Genomic DNA, 14097 nt, shown 5'->3' on the forward strand with positions numbered 1-14097 from the left:
TGCGCTAGTAGGCGGCGATGACTGGATGGGGCGAGCAGGGAGCCGGCAGGGGGAGGGGCTTAGCAGCGGCCATGCGCAGGCCGTCGCTGTGCTATAAAGTGCAAATGTGAAACCGGCCTCAGCCAGTAGATAGAAAAATATTCAGAATTGAGAGTCCTCAGTGGTTGATACCTTTTAAAGTCGACCAAGCCACTGGCAAAACATTCTGCATCAGGCATGTGCTAACATTCCTTGGAGGGTCATAGAGGTCATGCATCTAATCTCCGGGCACAAAAACTTAAAAATATATTCTGTGCACCACTCCATATTTTGTGTTTACTTGATACAACCCTCAACAATATTGTAAAGCTGCAGTCAATTCCAAAATTTCAAGGCTCCGAAGATCCTCAGTCACAAAAACTTTACCATAGTGTACGTAAAAGAGAAAAATCATGGGATTGTTTCGGACACGCAGGGTCTTTATCAAACCATTAAAAAGGTCGACAAATTCAGAAGAGGTGGAGATTAGAAGGAAGCATTCTGGATTTTGAACATGCATAGCAGATTTCTGAAATCTCTATTTTTCTGTGTGATTTTCTATATGACTTTGTTTAGAGTGTAATCATTCCCCCTCCTCTGCCCCCAACTCATTGCTTCTGTTGTAACCGTTATAAAGACATTCTGATCAAAACATGTAACACATTAACAGAGAACTTAAAGCGAACAGGTCACCTGTTTTGGCCGCTATAAGATGCGGCCGCTGCCTTTCAGGGCTTATCTACAGCATTCTATAATGCTGTAGATAAGCCCTGGTCTGATCTGCAAGATAAGAAAAATAAGTTTTAATTATCCTCACCCGGGGGGAGGGGGTTCCGGTACAATGGGCGTTGTGGGTCCAGTTCCGGCGCCTCCCATCTTCTTGCAATGCCGCCCTCCTGTTGCTTCATCGATCTCCGGCATCACACTCCAGAAACCACTGGAGCCATAGGTGGAGGAGGACATGACTTGGGGATGGGTGGACCTTTACTCCTGCAGCTATTTTGGTATAGTGGTATAGATTTTAAGCAAGAGTGATGTTGCTTTCAGAGTAAGAAGCACAGTATGTCTGTGCCTGGAGCTTATATAGAACAGGAAATCTGTCTCTCTCCCTCTTACTTACACAGCATGAACAGGAAGAAGCATGTCTGCAGTTTCAGGGAGTATAATACTGGGGTTATCACCTCACATGACAGATGATAGGAGCACATTCACCTCAGACATCATGTACTAGTGTAGTATCAGCTCCTACATTATGTATGGGATCAATATTACCTCAGCAATTCATGTAGCTGCCATGTCCCTCATGTGCATGCTACATTTTCCTCACAGACTGTGAGACAACTTCTGTGTGACCTCCCTGCAGACATATTTGATATACTACTCTGCATTCTCCTCAGACATTGTGTAGTGTGTACAGTATCAGCTCCTACATCATATCTGGGATCAAGATTACCTCAGAAATTCATGTAGCTGCCATGTTCCCTCACTTATTGCAGAGGCAGCTTTTGTGTGACCTCCCTGCAGACATTTCTGATATACCACATTACTGTTGTATTATACAGAGTTTTCATGAGTTCTGGGTTTATGTATGATAGGACAGAGGAGGGACACATACAGTGTCTGCCATTACTATGGTGGAGCTGGGCAGTCACATGTATTAGAAACACTGGTGAGAGGAGCAGTCGGAGGATGGTATATGTATGATGATGAGAGGCTGCACTTCATGTCAGTGCACTGTATACTGACCCTGCTGTGTGCTGATTATCCCCCTTCCCAGTTATGGAGTCTGATGATCTGTATGTGACCTCATCTGTTACATACTTTGATGCTGGGTGTACAGATCCTGTGTAACCAGGTTACTCACTATAGGTGGTATATGTGTAAAGGCTCTATTCCTGTGCTGTATACTTAACCTGTACAACAGGCCTGTATACATGATATCACTCCTCACTCTGCTATATACGGATCATGCTGGGTATAGACATCCTGTGTCTTCAGGTTATTTTCCTGGCTGTACATATAATCTGGACATGATTTCCAGCTTAGTGCTTAATTTCTGTAGCTATTGCTGCCTTTATTCCTCTTGTGTTACATGCTGTGCTGCCGGATATATCCATCCTGTTTCTGTATATTGTCTCCACTCGTATGTTGCATGATGAGAGTATACCCACCAAGAGCTTATTTTACATTACCTAAGATGGTGGATAGCACAGGCCTGAATGGATTATGTTTTATCATGTGTAAAATAAATAATCGTGGAGTAACTCGGCACATTTGAGTGGGCACTAATAACTCAGCACATGGCGGGCAGTGAGTGGGTACTAATAACTCAGCACATGGCGGGCAGTGAGGGGGCACTCCTAGTGTGATGCTGCACATTGCTCTGGAGGACACATCATGGGCCCAGTTTTCAGCCCTGTCTCTCATCTATTGTAATTGTATGTAGTAGCGTGACTGACTGGGATACAGAACTTGCAGTTTTCTGCTCACACACCTATGGCTGCAGGCAGCTTATATTAGACCTACATATTTCTTACCATTTATGCACAGCTGGTGATTAGAGTCTGTCTGTAACTGCTGTAGAGGAGCAGGCGGCTTCTCATTTATGGTTACAGCATATAACACAGCATTGCCCATCTCTGTCTATTTCTGGACCTTACGATGGGATATTTTCCATTATTAACCTGTTGTATACCTTGGTTGTAAACCTGCATGGTTTTCACCCTCACTTATTCCACATCTTGTGCGGTTGGAGGGGTCCTTGAAGTTGGTTAAATATGGTCTGGGGGATCCATTGGGATATGGATTCCTCTTTTTGGAAGTTAATATGGTTCTGAACCTGGTGAAAGGTGGAGGGGAGTTTCGGCAAGGGGTTGTCGGATCCCCAGGAAATTCAAGTGAACATTGGAACCCTTGTGGCTATGGTGCTCTCGAGCTAGTGGGGTAACGGCAGTGAGTAATTGTTGGTACATTTTATGTCTGGTAATCACCAGATTTGGGAGCTTCAAGGACTCCCCCCAGCGTGTTAATGTTATTTATGCTTTGATGTTTATTTTAATAAGAACATGAATTAAAAATTAAAAAAAAAAACAGTTATTTGTTTTCCTTTTAGTGGGTCCTTGAAGTTATTTATAAATTGGTCAGTAGGGGTAACCATATTAATTATGGACCTCTGGTTTGGGGGGTGTTCATCACAGTATGACCCCCCCCTGGGTTTGGAAGGGTAACCATTTCAAATATGGCACCCTGGTTTTGAGGGGTAATCATCTCAGGTATGGCCCCCTGGTGTGGAGGGTAACCATCTCGTGTATGGCCCCCTGGTGTGGAGGGGGTAACCATCTCGGGTATAGCCCCCTGGTGTGGAGGGGGTAACCATCTCGGGTATAGCCCCCTGGTGTGGAGGGGGTAACCGTCTCGGGTATGGCCCCCTGGTGTGGAGGGGTGACCATCACGGTATGGCCCCCTGGTCTCCAGAAGCATTTATATTTTATAGGACCCTGTTAGGGTTAAGCCCCTGGGGTCATGGCAATCATATTTTGCATGCCTACAGAATAAATTGTCTCCTCTGAGCCAGGAACAGCGGCTGGAGGGGAGAAGAGAACAAGGTAGGCATGCTTTTCTTTTCCAAAGATTTTATTCTTTTAAACAATGGGGAGAGGGGAAGACGGGGGGGGGGGGGATGGGAATGGGAAGAGAAGGAAAGATAAGGGGAAGTAGGGAAATTACAAGTTGACATGTACAGAAAATGCAAAACATGCATTAATGATGTCATTTTACAAACGTATCTGTAGGCATGCTTTTCGATACATTCTATAGCTTCAAGGACCTTCTCTCTTTTTTCATGTGACTTGAGAATGCCGAGGCACGGTTTTTCACTGTTTATATTGACCAAACCATTTTTCTTTCAAGATTGTCGTCTGGATAATGCAGTTATCTAGTGTATGAAACTGAAGAGCAATGTACCTAATCTGTGTGTCCTTGAGTCAGTGGGAGTGACTAAGGGTAAAGTAATCAAGTGCATTAACATGAAGGGCAATATGCCTATTCCCGATGCCCTTGAGCTGGTGGGAGCGGCTAAGGGTAAAGTAATCAAGTGCATTAACACGAAGGGCAATATGCCTATTCCCAATGCCTTTGACTCAGTTGGAGATGTCAACAGTAAATGTTATCAAGTGCATGAAAAACAATTAACAATGGCGTGGCAGGGTTATTATTAATGCCTTTGTAGACTTTTTCTGCTTTAGGTTTATTTAAATTAGTACTTCCAGATATTCTGAATGTTATTTTATGGTTGGTTATAATGTTGATGTTATATTGTGTATAGTTTTTAATTACTCCCTATTTATAATTTCTTTCTATTGATATGTTCATCACTTTTCGGGTAGTGATAGTAAGTGGGTTTAAGAAATTTTACTGCACAGCTACTGTAAATAATGGTGGTTTCTAGAACTAAAATCTGTGAATTGGTGAATTATTAGAGCTGGCTACAATACATGCGGTATAATAGTTTTTTGAGGCATGACAGATGTCATTATACAGGTATTCAGATTGTAGCTACGACCTTAATTATGGTTTACTTTCCACATTCCCCATTATGGGATCCTCATTGCAGGATGTTTAGCAACTGTTATTTTGCTGTAGTTACTGTATTATCGATCATAACTTGGTAGCATGGCATTGATAAAATTAATCTGTCGGAGCTCTGGAATTTTATTTTTTTTTTTTTTACTTGTGAGCACAGTCTTTCCATAGCATGTAGAAATGGTTGATGGCTTTTTTAGGCATGGTTGATGGGGATCGAGTCCATTTAAGGTGTCAAATGGCCTCTCTGGTGGCGGTTTAGGAGTCAGGTGGAAGTTGCAGACAAGTTAAGGTGGACTCATTTTAACTAATAGAGGATGTAAAACCTCATGGTGGTGAACAGGCTCGGCTTTGGTGGCCAGCCTCAAGGACGTTGTAATGGTAACGTCAATCAGGCGCGGGCACAGTGGTTAAGCACAGGAGTGAGGATAATAGGGTCATTGGTGCCCTGAAAGTTTACTGGCTCTGCTTGAATGGCAAGCCTGTGCGTGCCGCCCCTTTATGGCTGTCTGTCCTGGTTCTGTATGTCAGACAGCTGGGGATATCACAGTACTTGTGAATCCCAATGTACTAGCACTTCACCTGACTCCTACTGTGATTGCTTTAATCCTGTGATTTAAATAAAGCTGTGGCCATTTTGACAACCAAAATAATGTGTTGTGTATTTATTCTAATGCCTAGGTTTTCTGTAGTTATGGTGGTTTAAAGATGGAGTAGGGGTCCGTCCCATATCCATAAGTCATGTGCAGGTGTACTTCTCTGCCCTGTTGAGGGCAGAGGAAAGTACTGCAGCGCACAAACACTGGGAAAGTTAAGAGAGGCCCAGCACCTGCGCACTGCAGTACTTAACTCTGCCCTCAACAGGGCAGAGAAGTACACCTGCGCAGGATTGCACCAGTCGGACCGCCCCCCCTCAGGTGAGTATAATAAAACTGCTTTTTCTTATCTTTCACTTTGGACCGGGGGCTTATGTACAGCATTACAGAATCTGTTTCCGCTGCAGGAATACCAGCAAAACAAAAGCCAACTCAATCTGTGCATGCATGAAAAATTGCATATGCACTCTGAGGGTGTACAAAAGGCAAATTCTAACTTACCACCAATCCTTGCATTATATGCAATCCCCACAATGCAGTAGGAGTTATTTGCAGATGCTGCCACTTCCCCAGCACAGCGAGTGCCATGCCTAAAAAAAAAAAAAAATAGAGTGCGTGAGGTTGGGGTAGAAGAATAGCAAGGTTATACCACATGTGATCATGTTAAATGTACAGATAATTGAATGCTCTAGTGCCGATACTATTGACTTATAATGGGTTTACCAGGTTTATGGGGGGTTGCGCTTATAGTTTTATGACAAGTTTGGCATTTTTGAACCTCTGTTTACCAACCAGCAGCAATAAACGATCAGTAAATAATTACTTGCAGGGGGTATACGCCTGTTTACACAGGCAGACGGCGATAACCAACACGCACCGAGAAATCTGTAATAGATTGTACAGTGTGCTTAGGCTGCCAATGCTCTCAGCAGTACGGGTCCGGTTTTCACAGAAAAATGACATTCCGAGAACAATTATCTTTTATGCTGCACAAAAGTTTGCCTCATGAATGAGTGTTTGGCATGTTCATCAGGTGATCCGAATCCGAACACTAAAAGATTATTGAGAACCGAGTGTTCTTGAGAATACTCAATCACGATCATCTTTCAGCGTGGCATACTGCAACTCTTACAAATTTGCAGTCTACAAAAATGAGGCCAAAGGCAAAACGACGAGGTACAAGAGCCTAGATGTAAAGAATAAATTGGAGAACAGAAATTTATCAGAATTGATCTCTCTGGAAGCACTGTTGTACTGACATTGCCATTAGCAGTTACATTTTGCAGCATGGCTTCCATCAGTGGGTTGCAGAAATGAGTGATCGTATTCTCCCCTGATGCCTGCATGAAGGTGTACAGTGATTGGAAAGGCTTTGCAAAGTTATAAGAAATTTGTCTCAAAAATGGTTATGAATGGAATGTTTTGCTAAGAAAACTCCACATATTCCAACACTCCAAAAGTCTATTATGATAAAAGTAACATCCATGCGGATCATTCTCCCATTAACACCACCCAGTATGGTAATGTGCTCTGAGAGTGTGAAGTTTTACATACTTTTCAGTTTGAAATTACCTTTTATTCCCATAACAGTTTTCTGAAGCTAGCTAATCACTTTAGCTGCATGGCTAATCAGTAAAAATAGACTACGGTTATTAACCTCCCGACCACAGCTAGCAACGTTAAACCAAATTACACAGTACAAAATCAATACAGTATCAGCTTGGCCAGCATGAAACGGGGCTGTCCTTTCAGAATATATTAATGATCTATTTTTAAGTGGGGATCAGACATCCAGCATCCTCACCGAGCTGCTGCTACAAACTCCAACGGAGGCTGAATGGGATGTAGACACTGAAGAGAGCTGCACTGAGCATTACCATTCAATGCGTAGCAGCCACTGCCAGGTGCTGCAGAACAGTTCTATTTCAGCTAACCTGCGGTCATGCGTGGTGGCAGACTTCCACACATCTGGATATTGATGACCTAGTCCTAAATATAGGTCATCCATTTACTCTAAACAGACAACCCCCGTTAAGGGCAACTTTATGACAACCGGAATTCTTACAAGTATACAATACGCACTTATTTTCATTGCTGGTATCATATCTAGGACTTGGGTCCTGATCATCTCCATTCACGTCATGGCTAGCAAATGGATCCTAAGAAAAAGGAATAAGGCAGAAGACTCAAAGCTCTCATACATAAGCATTTACAGAACATGGATTTATAACATATGATACTAGTACACCATGTCTTTACATCCATTGCATCTACCGACAGCAGCTGTGTGTGCAGCTATACGGAGTCTGTGCATAAGGCATTGTCTCATGCACAAGCTCTAAATTGTATATAGAATGAAACACTTTGTAATAGTTTTTGCTCAGTTCTCTGATACTACACATTACAGCGTCAGTCTGGGATCTTTAGCAGAATGGAAAGCACTAGCAGGGGTGGCAGACCTAGGGGAGGAATGAGATGCAGGGCAGTGCAGCACTGTGGAGAGTTTTGTGGTTTGGAAGGAGTCAAAAACTCAGCTCTTTGTAGCACTTGTCTTGGATAACAGCTTTATATACTTTGCCCCAACTGGGGTTTATTTCCCCAATGTGCGTGCCACTTAAATTAAATGCAAAATTTGCAGATTCATGCAAAGCGAATAAAATGAGGGTTCAGGGAGATGACCACTAAAAGGGAACTAGGTTTCCAATTACTAAACTGCGCCAGCACATTATACGCCAACTAGGATCCTATCGTACTAGTCTGTGTGCATGTGCAGCCAGCATACATCCAAAAATCTATATACATCACGCTCGCTCTGCAATTCTGAGGGTCGAGAAGTCTGATGGGTGGATATGGACAGCCCTCGGGGCATTCTATAAACCTACTAACTCAGCCCATCTTCTCCATCATCCAAGCAAGGCAGACGGACTGGGTAAGCCAACAGATGGGTGCCGAGGTTGGTTCATACCTGCTCATCAGATCTCAGTGACGTGCAGTGAGACAGACGATCATTTTTTGCTATTTAATTATACAATTTCTTTGAGCCAATACATGCAAGAAATATATTGATCTACTCACGTAATTGTGTATAAGATCTGGGTGATTTTTCTCCACTCCATCATCCAAAATACTCACAACCACATTTTTGCCAGTGTAGCCTCGTTGCCAAGCAGCCATAACGTTCATTTCTGACCGACATCGGCTGCTCTTATCACTGCAATGCTGAAAAACGAAAAAAAAAAAAAAGGGTGAAAAATCAGAGGCCAGCAGAAGACAGCCATTTCATACAGGGGATTTTAACTGGTATCTAGTGTTTGCTGCAGAATATTGTGCACACTTTCTAATCCAGAAGGTATATGGTTTATGAAAAAAGTAGTGATGGCCCGGCTTACAAGAGCTTACAATCAAATCAGGAAATAGTAGTGACACTGCAGCTACAAAATGTCCTCGTTTTGTACAACTGTCTAGTTATCTTTTAGGGTTCTACACATGAAGATGGATGAACCAGTCATGCAGGCAAACTATGTATGCAGAGATATACAAGGGCATGAAATACTGGAATCAGGCTCAAAAGGAATAATGTAGGAAACCTTGGTTAAAGTAAAGACATCATAGTAGGGAAATGTGGTATGCCAGTCGAAAAGATGTACTTTTAAAGGCATGCTTAAAGATATGAATTAATTAACCAATTGTCTGGGGTAGAGCAATCCAGAGAACTGGTGCAGCTTGAGAAAAGGATTGGACAATGCAGTGGGAAGTTCAGAATATGGAAGATGTTCGTCTTGGATCACAATGTAAAACAAGTTGGGTGGCAAGCCAAGAAGAGGTATGCGATGTAAGGCAGCACAGAACTGAGGAGAGTACAGTGGTTGTGATTGAGGGAGCTGGACAAATTCAAGGAGTCTGGCTGCTGAATTCTTGATAGATTGGAGATGGGAGAGATTAGGGAGGAAAGACAGATTATAGTATAGAATACAGTGGAAATACTGTTGAAATTCCCGATTTCTTCCTCATCCCAGAAATAATCACCTCCTGAATGCTAAACATTAACCCAGTCTCACTGAGAAGGTCCCTCACTTCTGTCCCACCACAAGGAAGCACTAATACATCAATAAGTTTGAAATGATCTCTACATGCCTATAGTGCAAAGACTAAATGAAGAATTTAGGACTCTGCTTTGCTTGGTGCCCAGCAATGTGGACTCTGCAGGATACCAGAATTATAGCACTCCGCAGTATACTTACCAGGTACCACATGTTCGACCAGATGGGGTCATTAAAGTACAAAAGGTTAAGCTCTGCCCGAATATGTCTTTTAACCCTTTTCTTTATTTGCTGCTGCTGCACCCACTCTACCTGTATTGAAAAACAAAAGTGAATCCGATATGTAATTATTATCCTCAGTCAATACTTGCAAATACATTTACAACACATTATAATTAATCCATCAAAAGGACTACTTCCATGACCGTATCTATCAAGGAAAAAAAACAATTATTTTTTCCACTTTCAATTACTGTTCAGGGTCGGCAGAAAAAAAAAAACAATCGTGCTTTATTCCATGTTTAAACTCAATAAACAGGACCTAAGGGAATGGGCAACATGCTGAGAATATAATGAGGACTTGTTCCCCTACAGGTCTTGGAAAACACTGGAAATCATCAGAATTTATGTTGCCGCATTGAGTATGACGTTCAAGCCAATAGCAAACCGTTAGACGAGCGGCTAACATTTATATTAACTTGGCAGATCTATCGATTATAAATGAAAAGAGCAAAAACAATTTCTAACAAAAACCGTAAAGCATACAAACGAATAGGGGAATATCTGCTTCTACAAAGTTGGTTCTCCTCAATACAAAACAGACTTTCTAATATGAGAATTTAATCACAAGGATTAAAAATATTACCCTTAAAAGCAGTATTTAAGAGCTGTCAATAACCTCGATCAGCCCCAGAGAAGCAAGACAAAATTAGAATTAAATTATTTTTTGCAACGTTCCTGTGATGTTCACCCACATGTCTCCCGACCAGCAGGAAGCACAGCTCTTCCTAGCAAACGGCGGTGCACAGAGTCATGACTAGCGGCAGAAAAAGAAAACTTGACCCTTTCAATTAGACCTTTCAATTGTATAATAATATGTAATCTTGAAATCTCTCATTGATTTGTTAATGCACTGTTTATGCAACCACCAAAAAGTGAACTCCACAGAAGAATTCATTAAAAAGGGTAATTTGGTGCAGATTTTCTTCCTTCACACAACTGAAGAAATAATTGAGTGGTCCGAAAATGTAAAAAAAAAAAGATTGAGAGAATTTTTCCAGAAATAGTCGCACTCTTGCCCATTTTACTGGCAGCAATTGGACATAAAGGCCAACGCTTTACAACATGACATAGATGACAGACTTCAACAGCTCAACATCAGAAATAGATGCAGCTCTTCCTACCAAGAACATCAACATTCTATCACATTAAAGGTTTTAGGGAAAATAGAATTTTGAAGAAAGCCCTTCATCTGAGCCTGATGTTAATCTGGAGAAGTGACCAGATGATACAACCTGTTGAACTACCAAGTATGGTTTAACCTTGCACTCAAACTTAACACACCAACCAAGTTAGATGGATACGTTTGAACTTATTCACACTTCCAACCAGGGGCGTAATGACCAAGATCGTAGAGATTGTGACAGAGTCTGTGTGGGTGGGTGCTGGCAATCAGCAGAAACCTCAACTGGATGTACGTGGCAATGCACAGTTGGACAACAATCAGAGGCCAGCAGCTGACATTGGTGTACATGTGACCAGGGGGGCGTGGCAAGGACGTCATGTGCTCCTGTCGCTTGTATGCTCAAGTCAGCTGCCGGCTTCAGAAGGGGTCGCTGCGCAACGGGGGAGCGCCAGGAAGGGATTTTTTTTTGTAAAATCCGTGAATACACGGTGGCAATACTACTACAGTCATGGCCAAAAGTTTAGAGAATGACAGAAATATTATATTTTCACATGATCTGCTGCCCTCTGGTTTTTATGTGTGTTTGTCAGATGTTGTTATCACATACAGAAATATAATTGCAATCATATTATGAGTAACAAAAGGTTATATTGACAGTTAGAATGAGTTAATGCAGCAAGTAAATATTTGCAGTGTTGACCCTTCTTCTTCAGGACCTCAGCAATTCTCCATGGCATGCTCTCAATCAACTTCTGGATCAAATCCTGACTGATAGCAGTCCATTCTTGCAAAATCAATGCTTTTATTTTGTCTGAATTTGAAGGTTTTTGTTTGTCCACCCGTCTCTTGATGATTGACCACAAGTTCTCAATGGGATTAAGATCTGGGGAGTTTCCAGGCCATGGTCCCAAAATCTCTATGTTTTGTTCCCTGAGCCATTTAGTTATCACCTTTGCTTTATGGCAAGGTGCTCCATCATGTTGAAAAAGGCATTGTTGATCGCCAAACTGCTCTTGGACGGTTGGGAGAAGTTGCTCTTGGAGGACATTCTGGTACCATTCTTTATTCATGGCTGTGTTTTTAGGCAAGACAGAGAGCCCATTCCCTTGGCTGAGAAGCAACCCCACACATGAATGGTTTCAGGATGCTTGACAGTTGGCATGAGACAAGACTGGTGGTAGCACTCACCTGGTCTTCTCCGAATAAGCCGTTTGCCTGATGTCCCAAACAATCGAAAAGGGGATTCATCAGAGAAAATGACTTTACCCCAGTCCTCAGCAGTCCACTCGCTGTACCTCTTGCAGAATATCAGTCTGTCCATGATGTTTTTTCCTGGAGAGAAGTGGCTTCTTTGCTGCCCTCCTTGAGACCAGGCCTTGCTCCAAGAGTCTCCGCCTCACAGTGCGTGCAGATGCACTCACACCTGCCTGCTGCCATTCCTGAGCAAGCTCTGCACTGCTGGTAGCCCGATCCCGCAGCTGGAACACTTTTAAGAGACGGTCCTGGCGCTTGCTGGACTTTCTTGGGCGCCCTGGAGCCTTTTTGGCAACAAGGCAACCTCTCTCCTTGAAGTTCTTGATGATGCGATAGATTGTTGACTGAGGTGCAATCTTTCTAGCTGCGATACTCTTCCCTGTTAGGCCATTTTTGTGCAGTGCAATGATGACTGCACGTGTTTCTTTAGAGATAACCATGGTTAACAGAAGAGAAACAATGATGCCAAGCACCAGCCTCCTTTTAAAGTGTCCAGTGGTGTCATTCTTACTTAATCATGACAGATTGATCTCCAGCCCTGTCCTCATCAACACCCACACTTGTGTTAATGGAGCAATCACTGAAACAATATTAGCTGGTCCTTTTAAGGCAGGGCTGCAATAATGTTGAAATGTGTTTTGGGGGATAAAGTTAATTTTCTAGGCAAATATTGACTTTGCAAGTAATTGCTGTTAAGCTGATCACTCTTTATAACATTCTGGAGTATATGCAAATTGCCATTAGAAAAAATGAAGCAGTAGACTTTGTAAAAATTAAATATTTGTGTCATTCTCTAAACTTTTGGCCATGACTGTACATGGATGACTATGGGCCGTGCATTATACTGTATGGAGAGCTATGGGCCATGCATTATACTGTATGGAGGACTATGGGCCGTGCATTATACTGTATGGAGGACTATGAGGAGAGCAATATACTGTATGGAGGACTATGGGCCATGCAATATACTATATGGAGGACTATGGGGAGTGCATTACACTGTATGGAGGACTATGGGTCATGTATTATATTATATGGAGGACTATGGGGGTTCGTTATACTAAAGGGAGGATATATATATGTATACTAGCTGAACAGCCTGGCGTTGCCTGGGCATAGTAACCAACTGTGGTTAGTTATAACAAATTATAATGATTATATTGCACAAAAAAACCTGCATCTAATCCTATCCTGTGTGATACTGACTGCTGAGCCGTGTATCTAATCCTATTCTGTGTGATACTGTCTGCTGAGCCGTGTATCTAATCCTATCCTGTGTGATACTGACTGCTGAGCTGTGTGTCTAATCCTATCCTGTGTGATACTGACTGCTGAGCCATGTATCTAATACTATTCTATGTGACACTGTTCGCTGAGCCGTGTATCTAATCCTATCCTGTGTGATACAGTCTGCTGAACCGTGTATCTAATCCCATCCTGTGTGATACTGGGCTCCCCCTGCAGTCTGTGTCAGAGGGTGGTCTGTGTTGGCACGGTAATAAATTGTGTTATTTCCAGCTTTACAGAAGGACGATAACACCATAGAAATGATAAGAATAATAGGCCTCAGTTACCACAACTGTCTACAAAGAAAACTGTTGCTGATAGCAACCAATCGCAGCTCATTTTTCATCTTTTAAACAGCTCTGGGACAGCATGGAGAGTTTTGAGTGGCGACTTTTATGTGGCAAGGTTGGTGTATGTGTGGTGAAATGTGTGCTGAGGGTGGTATATGTGTTGAAGCACGTGGTAGTGTGTGGCGCATTTTGTGTGTGTGTTCATATCCCCATGTGTGGTGAGTATCCCATGTCAGGGCCCCACATTAGCAACTGTACGGTATATACTCTTTGGCGCCATCGCTCTCATTCTTTAAGTCCCCCTTGATCACATCTGGCAGCTGTCAATTTACCAACACTTTTCCTTCCACTTTTTCCCCATTATGTAGATAGGGGCAAAATTGTTTGGTGAATTGGAATGCGCGGGGCTAAAATTTCGCCTCACAACATAGCCTATGACGCTCTCGGGGTCCAGACGTGTGACTGTGCCAAATTTTGTGGCTGTAGCTGCAATGGTGCTGATGCCAATCCCAGACATACATACATACACACACATTAAGCTTTATATATTAGATATGTATACTTAACACATTCATTCTGGATGGAGGGGGCCCCAGTCCAAATCTTACACCAGGGCCCATCAGACT

The 14097-nt window shown here is 42.5% G+C and overlaps 1 protein-coding gene across 4 annotated transcripts in view; it reads right to left on the reverse strand.

The window, feature by feature from the left end:
• Window positions 1-14097, reverse strand: part of PCSK6 (proprotein convertase subtilisin/kexin type 6) — a 346824-nt gene that overhangs the window by 180517 nt on the left and 152210 nt on the right. For all 4 annotated transcript variants that reach the window (XR_012230962.1, XM_073568833.1, XM_073568832.1 and 1 more), the window contains exons 3-6: window positions 9437-9547; window positions 8271-8414; window positions 7278-7354; window positions 5697-5785 (exon numbers count right to left, since the gene is read on the reverse strand). Coding sequence is in view for 3 of the 4 variants with exons in the window: in XM_073568833.1 (XP_073424934.1) it covers window positions 5697-5785; window positions 7278-7354; window positions 8271-8414; window positions 9437-9547 (421 nt within the window). In the remaining variant the exon portion in view is untranslated. The remainder of the gene's footprint in view (window positions 1-5696; window positions 5786-7277; window positions 7355-8270; window positions 8415-9436; window positions 9548-14097) is intronic.

The sequence above is a fragment of the Dendrobates tinctorius genome, unplaced genomic scaffold (assembly GCF_039654945.1).
Source record: "Dendrobates tinctorius isolate UK_male_01 unplaced genomic scaffold, ASM3965494v1 ptg000022l, whole genome shotgun sequence".
NCBI classification, from domain to species: Eukaryota; Metazoa; Chordata; class Amphibia; order Anura; family Dendrobatidae; genus Dendrobates; species Dendrobates tinctorius.